Raw genomic sequence first — 20535 nt, forward strand, 5'->3', positions numbered from 1 at the left:
CCCAATGAGCATCTCGGAGAAAGGATTTTACGGTGAGTTATCACAAAAATCCATGTTTTTGGTTTCGCAAAGGAACTGTCCCCAGCTTCCTTTTCCTTTTTGAACAATCTTTGCTTTCCTCACCTTCCCTAGGTTTAATGCGGAATTTCTGCCTCTGCTGTTGGTGTCTGTTTATTGTCTGATGTCACTTCGACAGTGCTGCAGCTAGTCGGTGAGCTCAGCGGTTCTGCCCGAGCTGCTCAGAGCTGCTGAGCTTGATGATTGGAAGCCGTAAAGTTGACGTAACGTTAGAACTGCAATAACAGACATCAGGAGCGGAGACTCCATGTTAGACCCAGGGAGTGCGAGTAAAGATCATGATTGTTGTTTTTAAACTTCAGTTTATGAACAGGCGTTTTCTGAAATCAGAAAACCCGTTTAAGATCGTCTGTGTCTGCTGACAGGTCTACGTGGTTCTGATTTGCATTACATTCAGTTCTTTAGCCTTGAGTTGGACGTTCTCTCTTATAATGCTGCTTATTTTGTTTTCTGGGGGGAGATGCAAGAAACATTACAGCTATCACAACATTTCTCTCCATGTTCTGGTGGAGCACCCCCAGCCTTACTAGGTCTTCAGAGTCGGGAGGTGTAATCTTATGTTACATCAGTAGAAAAATGCAGCTTCACAGATTGCAGGGTTTATGATGCCACATAATTTTGGCTGGTTTTCACATACTTTTGTTGCTCAGCCACCAGTGGTACTTTCGCTATACAGCTATGGCTGCTTCATGATGCTAAATCTGATTCATTCTTTCTCTGTTTGCTTTTTCCTTCTCTTGCTTTCTCTGTATATCCCGTTGTTTACTATGAAGTCTTCTTCCAAATGGTTTTGGAAACTGGTTCCTGTAAGTGGAGCTCAGCTTCTGATCTGTGGTGTGTTTGTGGCTTGTCCTCCATGGCATCCTCCACTTCTGATCTGTGGTGTGTTGGTGGCTTGTCCTCCATATCATCCTCAGCTTCTGATCTGTGGTGTGTTAGTGGCTTGTCCTCCATATCATCCTCAGCTTCTGATCTGTGGTGTGTTGGTGGCTTGTCCTTCATATCATCTTCAGCTTCTGATCTGTGGTGTGTTTGATCCTTGTCCTTCATATCATCCTCCACTTCTGATCTGTGGTGTGTTAGTGGCTTGTCCTCCATGTCATCCTCAGCTTCTGATCTGTGGTGTGTTAGTGGCTTGTCCTCCATGTCATCCTCAGCTTCTGATCTGTGGTGTGTTAGTGGCTTGTCCTCCATGTCATCCTCCGCTTCTGATCTGTGGTGTGTTAGTGACTTGTCCTCCATGTCATCCTTCGCTTCTGATCTGTGGTGTGTTAGTGGCTTGTCCTCCATGTCATCCTCCGCTTCTGATCTGTGGTGTGTTAGTGACTTGTCCTCCATGTCATCCTCAGCTTCTGATCTGTGGTGTGTTAGTGGCTTGTCCTCCATGTCATCCTTCACTTCTGATCTGTGGTGTGTTGGTGGCTTGTCCTCCATATCATCCTCCGCTTCTGATCTGTGGTGTGTTGGTGGCTTGTCCTCCATGTCATCCTCAGCTTCTGATCTGTGGTGTGTTAGTGGCTTGTCCTCCATGTCATCCTCCGCTTCTGATCTGTGGTGTGTTAGTGACTTGTCCTCCATGTCATCCTTCGCTTCTGATCTCTGGTGTGTTAGTGGCTTGTCCTCCATGTCATCCTCCGCTTCTGATCTGTGGTGTGTTAGTGACTTGTCCTCCATGTCATCCTCAGCTTCTGATCTGTGGTGTGTTAGTGGCTTGTCCTCCATGTCATCCTTCACTTCTGATCTGTGGTGTGTTGGTGGCTTGTCCTCCATATCATCCTCCGCTTCTGATCTGTGGTGTGTTGGTGGCTTGTCCTCCATGTCATCCTCCGCTTCTGATCTGTGGTGTTAGTGGCTTGTCCTCCATATCATCCTTCACTTCTGATCTGTGGTGTGTTGGTGGCTTGTCCTCCATATCATCCTCCGCTTCTGATCTGTGGTGTGTTGGTGGCTTGTCCTCCATGTCATCCTCCGCTTCTGATCTGTGGTGTTAGTGGCTTGTCCTCCTTGTCATCCTCCGCTTCTGATCTGTGGTGTGTTGGTGGCTTGTCCTCCATGTCCTGCTCTCTTCTCATCTGCCTTTATTGTACAATGCTTGGATTGCAGATTCATCTTGTGTAAAACAGTGGCCATTCATTGGGCATAGCTGCATGTCATGTCCCATTGTGGGTTTTCCATCCAATATAGACACTGTGTATTAGTCCGCACTCAGGGCCTGTTCACATCGCAGCTTGGTCCTAGGCTCCGGATTTATTCCCAACATATTTCTAGTGTACCTATAGGCCCCTGCTTACCCTCCATAAGCCACAATGGAGCCCTGGCATACGCCATGCGGGTATGTGCTGTCATGCCGCCTTTTGACGATTATTAGTAAATTTCCACACTTTTGTTGATAGAACATAAAATGACTAATGACTGTCTTATAGCGAGGTGATATAGATACCAAGGACACCGCTCTCGCACCAGGGCTATGTTCACACGCAGCATTTTCTCTGCAGCCAAAACCGGCCCACTTGACAGTAAAAATGCTGCTTTCAAAACGTACATTTTATAGCGTTTGTGCTGCACTTTTGTGTGCGGATTAGGAGTGCTTTGTAGTATATGCTGAATAATACTAACTTTTTTAACCAAAAATGCTGCAACACCGCTTCTTTCTTTTTTGCAGCATGTTTTATCTCTCATTGCTTTCATTGGGTTAAAAAAAGCTGTAAAAACACTGAAAGAATTGACAAGCTGCAGATTTCAAAAACACTCAAATTCAGTCAGGAAAAAACAAAAATAAACCTGCATGACGTTTCTGAAATCTCCTAGCTTTCGCTGTTGCTGTAAAATGCAGCTTTTAATTTGCATGTAAAAACCTGCAAAACCGCAGCATGTGAACATAGCCATGCTCAAGATAGACGGGCGCAGAGACAGGAGGAAATGCAGAACAAGCAAGTGACGGGAAACTCTTCTAATATATCTTGGAGAAAGCTGCTCCTCTTGGATTGATCTTTCTCACAATTCAGGGGTAAAGTCTGTGTTCTGTGGAGATACATTTTCCCATTACTGAGAGAGATAAGTCTGTGCTTGTAAAATACTTTTGATGGGGAATTATGGAGGAGCTGGAGGCCGACACCGACATTCTGCTGCGCGTTCCATAGAACTTTCTGAGCACCAACTGTCATCTCCTATCTGAGTAATTGGAAATTCACTGAAGACAGATTTCAGCTGTAATTCGAGAAATGTGAAAGGATGATCAGTACAGGAGGAAAAAGGACAAAGATTCTCTTTTTTTTTTTTTTTTTATTTATTTACTAATACTACTGATTTATGGGGGTAAAAAGAAAATTCAAATGGAGGTTGCTCTTTAAAGGGGTTTTCAGAAATCTTTGTTACTAGGAGCAGCTTGTTGTAAAAAAAGGAGAAGAAAAAAAAAAAAACTGTTCTTCGTCCCCGGGTCCAGCACTAAGCCTGCAGTGCGGTCATCACATGGACATTGCTGCAGCACTGTGTGCCTCGTGCCATCTCTATGGGCAGAGCCTTTGAGCTCAGTTACTAACTGCAGCAATGTCACTATGACGTCAGCTTTGTAGACAATGGGCATCGGGAGCAGTGCTGGACCTGGGGAGGGTGGCTAAACCACAGTTTGACTGGTTTTCGTTTGTTTTTTAAACAAACTGCGCCTAGAGAAAGGGGGTTTTCTGGAAACTCCTTAAACATCACGGTTCTGATTTTCCATTTGACGTATAGACAGAAGATCTGGAAGACCCGCTGATTGTAAGCGCCTGACGCAGTCGCCCCCTATAGGCTCCCATATGTTGATTTAATGTACACAGAATGCTGCAGACATGTAGCAGGCCTATAAAATATTAATTCACTAGAATCCTCTTCCCTTTTTTGTGTTTTTGTTCCGTTCATGTCTGAATCTTGGATGCTGTGATCCATATGTGTGTCACGTGTAGCTAGGATGTTGCATGATGTGCAAGCATCATTCGCTTCCAGCTTCTGACTGTCTCCTCGTCTGTCCCTTACCAGGCCAGGTACAGGAAGGAACAGAATCTGTACAAGCAGCTGCCATGTATACCGCTTATGGAGAACATCCTGAAGGATGGCACTGATGGATGTGCCATCGCTGCCCTCATCCACTTTTACTGCCCAGATGTGGTCAGATTGGAAGGTAGGTTCAAGACTTCCAGATTTTGCTTATTAATTCCCTGATGTATTGAGAGGATTCTCCCTTTAAAGGTAAATGATGACCCATGCATCACTAGGCTATATAATAACTTACAGATCAACATGAGCTCAACAGCCGGACACCCCACTCATCATTAAATTGAAGGAGTCACAGCAAGTGCTGAAATGGAGAAGGGACCCGTGTCTTAAACTGCATTTACACTGAAAGATTCTCCTGAACACGATCTTAAAGGAAATCTGTCAGCAGGTTTTTGCTTTGTAATCTGAGGACAGCATGAGGTTGGGACCGAGACAAAGATTTCAGCCATGTGTCACTTATTAGGCTGTGTGCTGTTTACTTACAATTAAAGTTTTATAAGAGAGAGAGAGAGAGAATTTTTTTTTTTTTGTCCGGCACCCAGAAAGAAATTCGGGTTAAATCAGTGTTTGCAGGATCCGCCAGAGAAAAAAACGTTACAAGCTCCGTTTTGAAATTTTTGAGGATGGTGACGGACAGCAACTTTTGGCGGATCCTCACAAAAAACGGATGTAACGGACAGCAATCCGTCACAATCCGCCATTAATGCAAGTCAATGGGAAAAAAACGGATCCTCAAAAAATTGAGGATCCGTTTTTTTTCAAAACCTGGCGGATTGTGACTGATTGTAAAAAAACGGAAGTGTGAAAGAGGCCTTAGGAAAATTCTGGTGACAAATTCGCTTTAACACTTGTTCACGATCTTTCAGTGTAAACGGCTGATTATTCATTGAACAAACAAAACGCTCATCCATCAGGTGGAAATGATCTTTTGTGTTGCACAAAGTATCGTTGTTTTCAGCAGCACATCGTCCTGCAAAAACAGAACTGCCGGTAATAATGGCTGTCTATTGTCACAGTGCGGTCTAATACAGATCGTTCTATGCTCGTCGTTTGCCATAACCTGCCTGGGTAAGCAGGCTATTAACCCCTTAAGGACCAAGCGACTTTGTAGGTTAATGACCAGGTCAATTTTTACACTTCTGACCACTGTCCCTTTATGAGGTTATAACTCTGGAACGCTTTAACGGATCCCGCTGATTAAGAGATTGTTTTTTTCGTGACATATTGTACTTCATGTTTGTGGTTAAATTTCTTCGATATGACTTGCGTTTATTTATGAAAATAGCAGAAATTTGTCAAAAATTTTGAAAATTTTGCAATTTCCAAACTTTTATACCCTTAAATCAGAGAGTGATGTCACACATAATAGTTTTTTTTTTTGTTTTTGTTTTTTTTGTTAGGAAGTTATAAGGGTTAAAAGTTGACCAGCGATTTCTCATTTTTCCAACAAAATTTACAAAACCATTTTTTTTAGGAACCACCTGACATTTGAAGTGAGTTTGGGGGGTCAATATAACAGAAAATACCCCAAAGTGACACCATTCTAAAAACTGCACCCCTCAAGGTGCTCAAAACCACATTCGACGTTTATTAACCCTTTAGGTACTTCACAAGAATTGAAGCAATGTGGAAAGAAAAAATTAACATTTAACTTTTTTTCCCCCAAATTCTTTTTTATTTTGTCAAGGGTATCAGGAGAAAATGAACCACAATATTTGTTGTGCAATTTCTCCTGAGTACACCGATACCCCATGTGTGGAAGAAGACCAATCTTTAGGCGCACGGAAGGGAAGGAGCATCATTTGAGATTTTGGATGTCAAATTGGCTGGAATCGAGAGCGGACGCCATGTTGTGTTTGCAGAGCCCCTGATGTACCTAAACAGTTGAAACCCCGCATAAGTGACCCCATTTTGGAATCGAGACCCCCTAAGGAACTTATCTAGATGTGTGGTGAGCACTTTGAACCCCCAAGGGCTTCACAGAAGTTTATAACGTACAGCGGTAAAATTAAAAAATCATATTTTTTTCCCACAAAAACGATCTTTTTGCCCCCAAATTTTTATTTTCACAAGGGTAACAGGAGAAATAGGACGCCAAAAGTTGTTGTGCGATTTTGTCCTGAGTACGCTGATGCCCCATATGTGGGGGTAAACCACTGTGATCGCCTTACTGCGATCTTTGGGAGGCAGAATGAACAAATCCACAAAAGGGGAAGAATTGGTTTTAATTTTTTACGCCGTTCCTCGTGCGGTATTAGTGATTAGGTGACTTTATTCCTCGGGTTGGAGCGATTACAGCGATACCAGATTTATATCCTTTTTTCATGTTTAGCTTTTGTCACACACTTAAAAGATCCTTTTTTTTTTTTTTTTGGATTAATTTTTTGTAAGAAATTTTTGCATTGCTGTATTTTGAGAGCTATAATTTTTCCATATTTCAGCCGACAGAGTCAGGTGCGGCCTTGTTTTTTGCGGGACGAGCTGACGTTTCTATTGGTGAAAAATGGAAAAGAGTATTCAGCTCACCTTTTATTCGTTCATTGTGAACTTTGAATGTCTCTGACAGACAGAAGGACAGAATACGTGAGCACCTCCATGATATTGTGCAACCCACTAACAGAAATGTCTCTAATCTGTCGAAACATTTTATTTCTGTCCATAATAGGGATCTATCTAGCATGAAAATTTCTGCGGTGGAGCGAATCAAAAGAAACATACGGGGTGGAGATAGAGAGAAATTTTTACGAAATCGACAAGCATTTTGGATTTATGTGCTTGATACACGTGTACCTTTGGGCTTGAGTTTGAGAAAAGAATTTATGCTGCACTATTGAATTCTTTTTGCTTTTATATTTCTTTATTCTTGTATTTTTTTGTATACATTCTTTTCTGTTATTTTTTGTCTCTTACATTTGTAGTATATAATTTGCATTGTTGATTACTTAATTTTGATCACTTGTGTATTGATTTTATATATTGCTCAGCTGATACTTTGAGGTTGCTCTGAGTCTAAGAGCAGATCATGCTCGAAACGCGTTCAGAGCCTCTCTGGACTATCCCCATGCGGTAATCCCCCTGGGTATATTTTTTGATCACAAGCAGCCATGTATTCATTTTTTAATGATATTAAATAAATTCTTCGAATTTTACCTCTTGGAGCTGGACTTTTTCTTTGGAGTTTCTATTGGTACCATTTTCGGTCACATAACGTTTTTTGATCACTTTCTATTCCTATTTTTGTGGGGGCAGAATGAACAAAAACCAGCTATTCAGGAATTGTGTTTTTTTTTTTTTTTCCCATCATTCTGTGCACGGTAAAATTAGTATGGCAGCTTTATTCTTCGGGTCACTACGATTACAGCGATACCTCATTTATAGTTTTTATGTTTTGGTGGTTTTTTTACACAAAAACTTTTATAGAAAAAATAATTACTTTTGCTTCACTTTATTCTGCGAGCTATAACTATTTTTTATTTTTCCGCTGATGGAGCTGTATGGCGGCTTGTTTTTTTTGCGGGACAAGACGGTGCTTTCAGTGATACTATTTTTATTACCATTCTTTTTTTTATCGTGTTTTATTCCACTTTTTCCAAAATAGGTAATAAGCCAAGGAGATAAATACTTTCACAAGCCACTGTACAGTGGCATGTAAAAGTTTGTGTACCTCTGGTCAAAATTACCGTTATTGTGAACAGTTAAGCAAGTTGAAGATGAAGTGATCTCTACAATACCTAAAGTTAAAGCTGACACATCGACCCTCTGCCAGCCCCCCCCCCCCCCCCCCCCCCTGAACGCTGCGATCGCGCCCGATCGCAGCACTCGGGGGGGGGGGGTTAACAGCCAGGGCGAGCGCGGACGCCGCTCCTGGCTGTTACTGCAGGAAGCTCAGCCACCGGCAGCGCTGAGCTGCACTTATCAGGCAGGAGATGCTGAAATTTCAGCATCTTCTGTCCGCTTATGCTGTGATCGGTCAGTCATATTGACTGACCAATCACAGCGCTCTGGGTGCGGGAACTGACTGCAAGGGTTCCCGCACCTCTTGCCGTGCCTCTCAGCTGTCTATCACAGCTGTCAACAGTGAACTGTCACTGCGTGTTTACACGCAGTGACAGTTTAAATGCATGCCGGGCATAGCCCATCATGGTGCGAGAACTTACGTCCTGCCATGAGGGGGCTATGCCCGTCAATGGATGTTAAGGGGTTAAACTGCCATCCTGTAAATATTTACCAATCTGTGGGTTGTTTAGGCCTGTTTCACATTTCAGTGTTTTTGACGTCAGTCGAAATCCGTCGTTTTGCAAAAAAAAAAAAAAACGGATCCGCCATTTTTTTTGGGCGGATCCGTTTTTTCCCATTGGCTTGCATTGTGGTGGATTTTGACGGATGGTCATCCGTTGCATCCGTTTTTGACGGATCCGTCATCATTTTGGCACCCGCTGTCTTGAGTGGACTGACAATAAAACTTTTTTTGGGTGCGTCAAAAAAGCGGGTAGCAACGGATCCGTCGCTGTCCTCCATGCGTTATAATGGACGCCTATTGGGCGGCGGATACGTTGGCAACCGTTAATTGACGGAATCCGCCAACGGATCCGCCTTTTTATACAGTGCATGCCTAAAAGAATATTCCTTTTTCTCTTTTTCTCTCTTTTTCTCTTTTCTCTCTTTTCTCTTTCTCTCTCTTTTCTCTTTTTTTTTTTCTCTCTCTTATTTTCCTCTCTCTTTTTTTCTCTCTTTTTTTCTCTCTTTTTTACTCTCTTTTTTTCTCTCTTTTTTTCTCTCTTTTTTTCTCTCTTTTTTTTCTCTTTTTTTCTCTCTTTTTTTCTCTCTTTTTTTCTCTTCTTTTTTTTCTCTCTTTTTTTCTCTCTTTTTTTCTCTCTTTTTTTCTCTCTCTTTTTTTTCTCTCTTTTTTTCCCTCTCTTTTTTTCTCTCTTTTTTTCTCTCTTTTTTTCTCTCTTTTTTTCTCTCTTTTTTTCTCTCTTTTTTTCTCTCTCTTTTTTCTCTCTCTTTTTTTCTCTCTCTTTTTTTCTCTCTCTTTTTTTCTCTCTCTTTTTTTCTCTCTCTTTTTTTCTCCTCTCTTTTTTTCTCTCTCTTTTTTTCTCTCTCTTTTTTTCTCTCTCTTTTTTTCTCTCTCTTTTTTTCTCTCTCTTTTTTTTTTCTCTCTCTTTTTTTCTCTCTCTTTTTTTCTCTCTCTTTTTTTCTCTCTCTTTTTTTCTCTCTCTTTTTTTCTCTCTCTTTTTTTCTCTCTCTTTTTTTCTCTCTCTTTTTTTCTCTCTCTTTTTTTTTCTCTCTCTCTTTTTTTCTCTCTCTTTTTTTCTCTTCTCTTTTTTTCTCTCTCTTTTTTTCTCTCTCTTTTTTCTCTCTCCTTTTTTCCTCTCTTTTTTTCTCTCTCTTTTTTTCTCTCTCTTTTTTCTCTCCTCTTTTTTTTCTCCTCTCTTTTTTCTCTCTCTTTTTTTCCTCTCTCTTTTTTTCTCTCTCTTTTTTTCTCTCTCTTTTTTTTTTCTCTCTTCTTTTTTTTCTCTCTCTTTTTTTCTCTCTCTTTTTTTTCTCTCTCTTTTTTTCCTCTCTTTTTTTCTCTCTCTTTTTTTTCTCTCTCTTTTTTTCTCTCTTTTTTTCTCTCTCTTTTTTTCTCTTTTTTTCTCTCTTTTTTTTTTCTCTCTCTTTTTTTTTCTCTCTTTCTCTCTCTCTTTCTCTCTCTCTTTCTCTCTCTCTTTTCTCTCTCTCTTTCTCTCCTCTCTTTCTCTCTCTCTTTCTCTCTCTCTTTCTCTCTCTCTTTCTCTCTCTCTTTCTCTCTCTCTTTCTCTCTCTCTTTCTCTCTCTCTTTCTCTCTCTCTTTCTCTCTCTCTTTCTCTCTCTCTTTCTCTCTCTCTTTCTCTCTCTCTTTCTCTCTCTCTTTTTCTCTCTCTCTTCTTCTCTCTCTCTTTCTCTCTCTCTTTCTCTCTCCTCTTTTCTCTCTCTCTCTCTCTCTCTCTCTCTCTTTTCTCTCTCTCTCTCTCTCTCTCTCTCTCTCTTTTCTCTCTCTCTCTCTCTCTCTTTCTCTCTCTCTCTCTCTCCTCTTTTTTCTCTCTCTCTCTCTCTCTCTCTCTTTTCTCTCTCTCTCTCTCTCTCTCTCTCTCTCTTTTCTCTCTCTCTCTCTCTCTCTCTCTCTCTCCTCCTCCTCTCTCTCTCTCTCTCTCTTTTCTCTCTCTCTCTCTCTTTTCTCTCTCTTTTCTCCTCTCTTTTCTCTCTTTCTCTCTCTTCTCTCTCTTTCTCTCTCTTTTCTCTCTCTCTCTCTCTTTTCTCTCTCTCTCTCTCTCTTTTCTCTCTCTCTCTCTCTTTTCTCTCTCTCTCTCTCTCTTTTCTCTCTCTCTCTCTCTCTTTTCTCTCTCTCTCTCTCTTTTCTCTCTCTCTCTCTCTCTCTTTTCTCTCTCTCTCTCTCTCTTTTCTCTCTCTCTCTCTCTCTTTTCTCTCTCCTTTTCCAGAGTCATGTCACTTTAAATTTCATGAAAAGTCAGCTAAAAAACAGATCCTGTGTCATCCATTTGTGGCAAAAACGTAAACGGATCCGTTTTTTTTGCACTCTGGCGGATTTGACTGACGTCAAAAACTTAAATGTGAAACAGGCCTTAGTGCCGCAGGTCGGTGGGAATAAATGAACTTTAAAGGCTTGTCCCACGAACAAATTACATTTTAATTAATATAAATAGTGTGTGGACAGGGTGTCTTTTATACAGGAAGTTAAAACAGGTGCAAATAATATAAGTAATGTGTGCAGAGTAGGAGGGCTTCTAAAAGAAAAATTAACAGGTCTGTGAGAGCCAGAATTCTTGCTCGTTGGTAGGTGATAAAAAAAACTTATTTCATGCAATAAAATGCAATATAATTATTTAAAAATCATACATTGTGATTCTCTGGTTTTAATTTTTAGATTATGTCTCTCACAGGTTGAAGTGTGCCTATGATAAAAATTACAGACCTCTCCATTCTTTGTAGGTGGAAAAAACTTGCAAAATCGGCAGTGTATCAAATACTTATTTTCCTCACAGTAAATGTGCCTCTGCTATGTACTGATGGCTGTGTTCAACTGTTCAGAGCTACTCCAGTTTGTGTTTGGCACATACAATATCACCTGACAGAAACGGAAGCATAAGTCACTTATGATGAAGATGAGAATACAGATGACACGGCAGGGGCTTGCAGCTGCTGCTTTCTGAGGTAACACATTTCCCTGCCTGTTTTATCACAGGAGTGTTTCTGCCGCAATCACCAGTCTTGTGAGCTCATAATAAATCAAGGATATTACATATAACCTCCATGGCCACTGGCTGACTTGATTTATGATTCGCTCAGAGGGCTGGAGAAACGGCAGAAATACTCACTCCTGTGCTACCTCAGGCAAGAAAATTTGTTTACCTCAGAAAGCTGCATTCGTGAGCCCTATCTATTTTATCCGTATACTCCTTTATCATAAGTGAATTATGCGTCTCCCCCCCTGGCCAGGAGTTGATACGTCAGGACCATGAACTGGAGCAGCTGTACATGGTGAGACACAGCCATTACACATTACGTAGCGTGGGGAACTTTTAGAAGATTATTTCAGCACAGGAAGAGTTTTTTAACACATTCGATTGTGGGACTTTGTTTTTATGATAAGATCTATGATAAGTGTATTTTGCTGATGAGTCAGCCCATTTTTAGTTGTAGGTATAGTCCTGTCGACATGCCATAACATTCCAATATGGAACTCCCTCAAAATCTGGTTAAAAATCTCGATCTGCTCCTCTGCATTATTGTTTTGCGTGTATCCATTTTATCTTCATCTGACTTTGATTCAGTATGTGCTGGCCCAGTCATGTAACTGATTGCCCCAGGCTTTATAGTCTCTCGCCCGCTATGTGATCCCACGGAAGTGTCATGTATTGGAGGAGGTTTTGGCGTGCAGCTTCTTTGTGTGAAGTATCACTACCGAGGACTAAAAATTACAACCTGCAATTCACTTAGTCCTTGCCTATTTATGGGATGTACAAGTTGCGGATTTCTGCGGGACCCCCCTCCGATCTGGGGAATGGAGCCTTGAAGTTCCTCTTCTTGAATGCAGCAATGCCGCACTCCTGTGGATAGGTGACAGAGAATTGGTCGCATTGATCTGTTCTTGTATCTTTAATTCACTGGTAGCACGTTAGAGAAAATGAATGTTTGTAGCTTTCTTGGTTAATTTTGTTTTCAAGTCCCCAAAATAAGGAAATATCTTTCCATTATTCAGCATTATCCTCTTTTGCTGAGCAATGTGAATATGTGATAATTTGCCCAGGGGAGACAGTATATTTTGTGAAAACAAAGCACAATATGTACAAAGGTCACAGATCATGTCAGTCATTGCATGCTTGTTAGCGCCATATTGTTAGGCCTCTTTCACACTTCCGTTTTTTACAATCAGTCACAATCCGCCAGGTTTTGAAAAAAAAACGGATCCTCAAATTTTTTTTGAGGATCCGTTTTTTTCCCATTGACTTGCATTAATGGCGGATTGTGACGGATTGCTGTCCGTTGCATCCGTTTTTTGTGGAGGATCCGCCAAAAGTTGCTGTCCGTCACCATCCTCAAAAATTTCAAAACGGGAGCTTGTAACGTTTTTTCCTCTGGCGGATCCTGCAAACACTGATTTAACCCGAATTTCTTTCTGGGTGCCGGACAAAAAAAAAAATTCTCTCTCTCTCTCCTCTCTCTCTCTCTCTCTCTCTCTCGGGCCAGCGATTCCTTTAAATTTCTTCATTTTCAGGATCCGTCTAAAAAACGGATCCTGTGCCATCCGTTCACATCAGTTGAGAACGGATCCGCTTGTCCGCCTTTTTGGCGGATTATAACTGATGCAAAAAACTGAAGTGTGAAAGAGGCCTTAGGAAGATTAGACGCCACTAAGCTCTGACAGTGGAAACCTGGGCCAGGAGATTCCAGACCAAGGGCATGGTTCACATGACTATTTGTGGTCCGTGTGCTGGCCTTCTCCTTGTCCCTAACTAGGGACTGTTCTGATGGTGTGCGGGTAGTGGTGAGCATAAAGCGGTTGTGCCAGCTATATATGGATAGGGTAAGGGATCTGATTTATTGGGCATGCAGGGTCCAACACTACAGTACTCAGCCATTTCTGTCAGTCTCATGGCGAAGGAATAGTGCCCAGGTGCCCCTGCTTTACCTCTATTCCAATGGTGCTCTGCGGTGCCATGTTCTCTGGGTCGATGAGAGTCCCACTGGTTGGTACCCCGAGGATCTAGAAGGTATCTCATACCCTATGGAAAGAGGATAACTTGTATATTTGGTACCACTATTTTGGTGGACGTGGGCACTGGAGAAGTGAGCTCCACAAGTCCTGGAGGTCAAGAATAATTGCCTGGTGGTTGAGGTCCGGTAGTATGTCCTTTCTATACTTTGTGTTTTGCTTTCCTCCGTATATGTTCCACTATGCATGGAATAATTGTGGGTCTCCCAACACACGCTTACACCCCCATGCATGTCTGAGACTGTTGAGTTTGGGTCTGGACCCCACGGCTGGTGCCAATAGCATAGTTCGAAACCCCGGAGGTGTGAATCCAGCCTTATACTGATGTGTGAAGAGACCTAAAGCACATTGAGCAGTCACTGCTTCCCACAGTGTAAGTGTCTGGAGACAAAACGGCACCACTATATTACCGTGTCTCACACTGCAAGCTCTCATTGGTGTCCTCCTTCCTACAAACCTTAGATCAGACTTCCCTCTGGCTGTAAGGCCATAATCTGCAATAGGATGCCTCTCCCCAAAACGGTCTGCAATAGGAGAATGCCAAGAGATAAAGAGGATAATCTTACATTTCTCATCCACATGCTGCACAGTTTTCTGCATAGTAATGTAACTGGCATCTGCCTCAGATTACATAACTTTTTAGGGCTGCAGAGTTAAATCCCCCATGAATCCATAGTGCAGACTGTCCTAGAACAGCTGATCTCTCATGGTAGACTGTAAAATGCCTAATAATGCCTATAATAGAGATCTAGGGAGTGGGGGAACAACTGATTTTAATTTAGGGAGATCTTTGTTGAGGTTAGTGACACTGAAGCATCATTTAAGGGGAATCTGTCGGCAGTTTTTTGCTATGTAATCCTAGGAGCACCATGCTGTAGGGGCAGAGATCCTAATTCCAGTGATGTGTTACTTATTGGGCTGTGTGCTGCTGTTTCAGTAAAATCAGTGTTTCATCAGCGGGAGATTATCACTACAGGACTAGCTACCTCGTGCCTCCTAGTCATCTGCTCTGTATAACCTCGCCTCCCACTACTGATTGGCAGCCTTCTGCCTATGCACAGTGTACACTGAAAGCTGCCAATTGGTGGTGTTGTCGGAGTTAAATAGAGCTCAGCATTTAGATCACTTCTGGATCTGAAGTAGAGAAAACTGGTGATTGTATCAAAATGACAGCAAGCAGTCCAGTAAGTGATACATCACTGGATTAGTGTCTCTGCACATAAATCATGCTGCTCTTAGATTAATACAAAATCATGGTGACCTATTCCCTTTAATAGTATTGCGTACATGACGATTTTAGAAAAGAGGATTGGTAAGAAAAAAAGATATTTATATCATTACTGTTATTATACTTAGGATATTGGGTATTGCTGTAATGACGTTGCACAACCTCCGGTATCCAACTGAAGGGTCAGTAACAGTCACCACCTTTTCACTACATTTTATAGAATTAATGTATATATTTTTTTTTTTTTACTATAGATATTTGCTTCAAGGAGTTGATGTCCCTGGCTGACAAGCCTGTATAACCTTCAGTTAATTCAGGAGTTCTGCCAGGAGTATCTGAATGGCTGGCTGCCACTTTAGCTTGGAAGATATGCTGTATGCATCCTCCTCCATCAAGGTCTGTACCTGGTGCATGTGACGGAGATTGGGAGCGTATTGATAATGTCTATTGATTGCCCTGGGAGTCTGTTTGTGGCCCCAGGGATTTTCCTCCCTTTGCCAATGTTTGCATATAAGTTGTTACTGGAGGATCTCCCACCAGCCACAGTGCTTACTACCTACTGCTGTGTCCATCCCTGGCACCAGCACTGAGCAGGGTGACAGTGGGAGCCCCAGGACCAGGATCGCAACTCAGGAGGACCCACATGTGCCTTTGTAAGTCCTGTTTACAGTGGCTCTTACCATTAAATAATAATTAAGCTCCATTCTGATACAGACTTGCAAAGCAAGTACACCAGCCTCATCAGGTTTAAGAGATCTCCTTAACAATGTATGCAGTTCATTTTGTGAAATGTGGTGACTTATCCTCTTTAAAGGTAATTTATCACCTCTTTTTGCCCCCATAAACTACCACTCGGGTATGTACACAGGGACTACATTATGTCCTCATCATCACAGTTAACCGGTATATAATACCTCCATGCACTCATGAACGTCTCGTGTACCCTCCTCTAGCCTGTTGACTCAAGTGCCAGTTTCATCAGCCCGTCCTTATACATGCTATTGAAGTCACTAATAAAATTGCACTGTATGACCTTAACGGCAAGGACCGTGCTTATGCCACTGACTTTGTGTTCTTAACCTTCAAAAAAGAAATGTGTTATATAATACATTGCTCAAAAAAATAAAGGGAACACTAAAATACCACATCCTAGATATCTCTGAATGAAATATTCCAGTTGCAAATTTTTATTCATTGCATAGTGGAATGTGTTCTGAACAATAAAACATAACAATTATCAATGTAAATCAAAATGAATATCACATGGAGGTCTGGATTTGGAATGATACTCAAAATCAAAGTGGAAAATCAATGTACAGGCTGATCCAACTTCAGTGGAAATGCCTCATGACAAGGAAAATATGCTCAGTATTGTGTGTGGCCTCCTCGTGCCTGTATGACATCCCTACTGTACAACGCCTGGGCATGCTCCTGATGAGGTTGCGGATGGTCTCCTGAGGGATCTCCTCCCAGACCTGGACTAAAGCATCCGCCAACTCCTGGGACAGTCTGTGGTGCAACGTGACGTTGGTGGATGTAGCGAGACATAATGTCCCAGATGTGCTCAATCAGATTCATGTCTGGGGAACGGGCGGGCCAGTCCATAGCTTCAATGCCTTCATCTTGCAGGAACTGCTGACACACTCCAGCCCACATGAGGTCTGGCATTATCCTGCATTAGGAGGAACCCAGGGCCAACCTCACCAGCATATGGTCTCACAAGGGGTCTGAGAATCTCATCTCGGTTCCTAATGGCAGTCAGGCTACCTCTGGCGAGCACATGGAGGGCTTTGCGGCCCTCCCAAAGAAATGCCACCCCACACCATTACTGACCCACTGCCCAAACCGATCATGCTGAAGGATGTTGCAGGCAGCAGATTGCTCTCCAGACTGTCACGTCTGTCACATGTGCTCAGTGTGAACCTGCTTTCATCTGTGAAGAGCACAGGGCGCCAGTGGCGAATTTGCCAATCCTGGTGTTCTGTAGCAAATGCCAAGCATCCTGCACGGTGTTGGACTGTGAGCACAACCCCCATCTGTGGACGTCGGGCCCTCAGAAGACCATCCTCATGGAGTCGGTTTCTAACGGTTTGTGCAGACACATGCACATTTGTGGCCTGCTGGAGGTCATTTTGCAGAGCTCTGGCAGTGCTCCTCCTGTTCCTCCTTGCACAAAGGTGGAGTTAAGCCTAGTTTCACACTAGCGTTACCAAGCGCAGCACAAGGCCGCTGCTAAGCTCCTCCCCGGCTGCGCCCCCCCTCCGGTCAGCTCCTCCTCTGGGCGCATGACGCTGCATGAGACCAGCGTACCCTATATTTAGCGTTTGGTACCCTGGCCGTGCGCTGGTATGGTTTTGCGGCGCATGCGCCGTTTTTGCGCTGCTCCGAACGCTGTTGCATTTTTGTGCGCTTGGCGTAGCGCAAAAAGGGAGCATGTGCCGGCAAAAACATACCAGCGCATGGCCAGCATACACAACCCTAAATATAGGGTACGCTGGTTGCATGCAGCGTCATACGCCCAGAGGAGGAGCTGACCGGAAAGAGGCGCGGCCAGGGCGCGCTTGGTAACGCTAGTGTGAAACTAGCCTTAGCGGTCCTGCCTGCTTGGTTGTTGCCTTCCTACGGCCCCCTCCACGTCTCCTGGTAGCGCCTCCAGCCTCTGAAACACTATGCTGGAAGGACACAGCAAACCTTCTTGCCACAGCTCGCAGTGGTGTGGCCATCCTGGATGAGCTGCACTACCTGAGCCACTTGTGCGGGTTGTAGGGTCTGTCTCATGCTACCACGAGCGTGTAAGCACAACCAACATTCAAAAGTGACCAAAACATCAGCCAGAAAGCAATGGTAAAGAGATGTGGTCTGTGGTCCCCACCTGATGAACCACTCCTTTTATTGAGGGGTGTCTTGATAATTGCCAGTAATTTCCATCTGTTGTCTATTCCATTTGCACAACAGCATGTGAAATTGATTGTCAATCAGTGTTGCTTCCTAAGTGGACAGTTTGATTTCACAGAAGTTTGATTTCTTGGAGTTATATTCTGTTGTTTAAGTGTTCCCTTTATTTTTTTGAGCAGTGTATATTGCATTCTGTGTCTTATTCTTTGTTCTGTTTTTTTTGTCTTATCAGGCCAATTATTTGGTGTTCATGGCAGAACTTTTCTGGTGGTTTGAAGTAGTAAAACCGTCATTTGTGCAGCCAAGAGTGGTGGATACACAAGGTAAGTCTTCACTGCTAGTGGGGACTAGGTTGTGGACGTTGTTACTTTTTTAGCACCATAAATAATCTGCTGTCAGGTGAGAAACCTGCAGACATTTAGTACGTTGACCTGTTAATGCTGAGGAGCTGAATAAGACGGAGATGTGGATTTTAAAGTTTAGGGAGCATAATACTTTATTTTCCCCTCAACCAAGGGGTCGTTGGCAGAGATTCTTCTCTGGGGGCGATTGACTTTTTTCCCTGAATGACATTGCCCAATCTAAGATGTATAAGGGTCAGTATACGCAGTCATCTATTTATTGCCCTATAGATTTATTAAAGTTAGTACTTTACTACCATTTAACATTTGCATTTCAGGACCCGTGAAGGCAACCTCAAAATCACGTTTCAACAGGAGACATACATTATCAGGTTCCTCACATGCAAGGTATAGTAATTTTACCTACTGTATTAAAATATTAATATAACAGAAAAGCTTACCTTATACCACACTGCTGAAGGAGTGACCTAGAACTGTAATAAGCTAGTAAGTCTACCAGCCTTCTATAATTTCACCATAAAGTAGTGCAAGCGGCATATGATCAAAAACCTTTTATTCTGAGTTGATCTGCAACCGCTCTGTTTCCCCTAAATTCACACACACTGGTTGTAACAATCCTGCCTGCAATCGTTAAGTGATTGTACACTCCTCAGACAACCTCACCCCAATCCCCATGTTTCCCCCTATGCAAAATAACACCTATACTCTGCTCCAGCGTGGGCTACTTTCTAGTGGTGTATGGCTCTCCCGCGGCTCACATGACATTGTCATGCGATCCCTACAGTCAATCAGCTGCCTCTTCACTCTCTCCTCCTTTGGACAAATCAAACATCCGGAGGAAGTGAAAGCTGTGGCCGCAGAGCTGGCACTTAGGCTATGTGCACACGTAACGGAACTCTCGCGGAAATTACCGCGAGAATTCCGGAATTCCATTCCGCGGGAAAATCGCATTTTAAATTCCCGCGATTTTCCCGCGGAAAAACTAGCATTTTGCAAGCGTATTTAGCTTGCAAAATGCTAGCGTTCTCCAAGCGATCTGTAGCATCGCTTGGAGAACTGATTGACAGGTTGGTCACACTCGTCAAACAGTGTTTGACAAGTTGTGACCAACTTTTTACTACTGAGGCCGCCTATGCAGCATCAGTAGTAAAAGATAGAATGTGTAAAAAAAAAAAAAAATGGTGTTATTCTTACCTTCCGACGTCCCACGCATCCGTTCCCAGTAATCCTTTGCGAAAATGCCCGCGATGACGTCCGTTTCTCGCGGGATCGCGACGTCTCGCGGTTATTCGCGCGAATGACCGCGAGACTTCGCGATCCCGCGAGAACGGACGTCATCGCGGGCATTTTCGCAAAGGATTACTGGGACCGGGAGCGTGGGAGAGAGGCGGGAAGGCTGCGGGGGACGCCGGAAGGTAGGAATAACAATATTTTTTTATTTTATAATTCTATTTTTTTACAGGGATATGGTACCCAAAGCCCGGAGGACAGTCTCCTCTCCTCCGGACCGTGGGTACCATCCGCAATTGTTCTGCTTACTTCCGCATGGTGTGCACAGCCACATGCGGGGGAAGGAAGCGGAACAATGCATTCCTATGGGTGCGGGATCGCCGTGATTCCGCAAAATAATGAGCATGCTGCGTTTTTTTTTACCGCAAAGCGATTCCGCCGCGGTAAAAACCGCAGCATTAGCACAGCATTGCGGAATCCCATAGGAATGCATGGGATGCTTACTTTTCGCGGCAAAATAGCGCGGTTAAAACCGCCGCGGAAACGCGAAAAAAACGCCACGTGTGAACTCAGCCTTACACCGCTGAACAGTACCTGCACTGGATGTGAGTATGAGTGGTGTTATTTTATAAGGCGGATGAGAAGGGGTTGTCAGAGTAGTGGACAACCCCCTTTTAACTTCTTTCAAACGTCTAATTCACTTTTCAAGGTGACAAAATGAAGATTAATTTTATTTTACCTTACAGAATAGTTCCAGATGTGCCATCGTCGCCTGGACCGGGTAAGGGCTCTGTTATCTCTAACATTAGAGTTGGTTTGAATTGATTCACAAGACCTGGTCCATCAGCCACATCACTAATGGGTCCACCTCACAGGAGTGCTGAGAACCAACTCTTACCTATCGGCATCCTCGGCCCCTGTCGTTGATTAACCAGCCTGGTCATGTTGCGCCAGGCCAGCTAATCAAAAGAAGAGCCATGGACACAGATTACTGATGTCGCTGATGGACCAGGTCCTGTGAATAGATCTGCCCCAATTCTGGATAATACACATGATCAGTCAAATTTATGGTGGTATTCTGGTCTGTAAACTGCAGTAGTCAGGTTCCTCATACTTGCCTGACTCTGCGCACGCTAATCTGCTGAGAGGGATCTTGTGCTGAATACAGGTATTATATGCAGAGTGCATCATTTAAGCTCACTTCAATTTGCCTAACAAATGATAGAACTATTACAAAGGCGGCATTCTCAGGACACAACGCGGTCTCCTGTTCTCCCAATGAGCCGTCTGCTTGCAGTGATGCGGTCGGTTGCATGTGGGGTATGTAAAAAGCGGTGACAGGACAATTGTGTACAAGATAATTGTGTACGGGACTAATTGTGTACAGGCCAATTGTGTACAATGACAATTGTGTACAAGGCAATTGTGTACAAGGCGATTGCCCTGTACACAATTGT

At 43.1% G+C, this 20535-nt stretch overlaps 1 protein-coding gene across 2 annotated transcripts in view; it reads left to right on the forward strand.

The window, feature by feature from the left end:
* LOC141086019 (calmodulin-regulated spectrin-associated protein 2-like) overlaps nucleotides 1-20408 on the forward strand; it is a 129017-nt gene extending 108609 nt beyond the window's left edge. The window contains exons 5-9 of one of the 2 annotated variants that reach the window (XM_073571754.1): nucleotides 4093-4234; nucleotides 14846-14987; nucleotides 17719-17809; nucleotides 18166-18235; nucleotides 19825-20408. In XM_073571754.1, the coding sequence (XP_073427855.1) occupies nucleotides 4093-4234; nucleotides 14846-14892 (189 nt within the window). In that variant the 3' untranslated portion in view covers nucleotides 14893-14987; nucleotides 17719-17809; nucleotides 18166-18235; nucleotides 19825-20408. Of the gene's footprint in view, nucleotides 1-4092; nucleotides 4235-6775; nucleotides 7260-14845; nucleotides 14988-17718; nucleotides 17810-18165; nucleotides 18236-19824 lie in introns of those variants that run through there. The other variant, XM_073571755.1, reaches the window with a different exon arrangement.
* The last annotated feature ends 127 nt before the right edge of the window (nucleotides 20409-20535 follow it).

The sequence above is a fragment of the Dendrobates tinctorius genome, unplaced genomic scaffold (genome assembly GCF_039654945.1).
Source record: "Dendrobates tinctorius isolate UK_male_01 unplaced genomic scaffold, ASM3965494v1 ptg000029l, whole genome shotgun sequence".
NCBI classification, from domain to species: domain Eukaryota; kingdom Metazoa; phylum Chordata; class Amphibia; order Anura; family Dendrobatidae; genus Dendrobates; species Dendrobates tinctorius.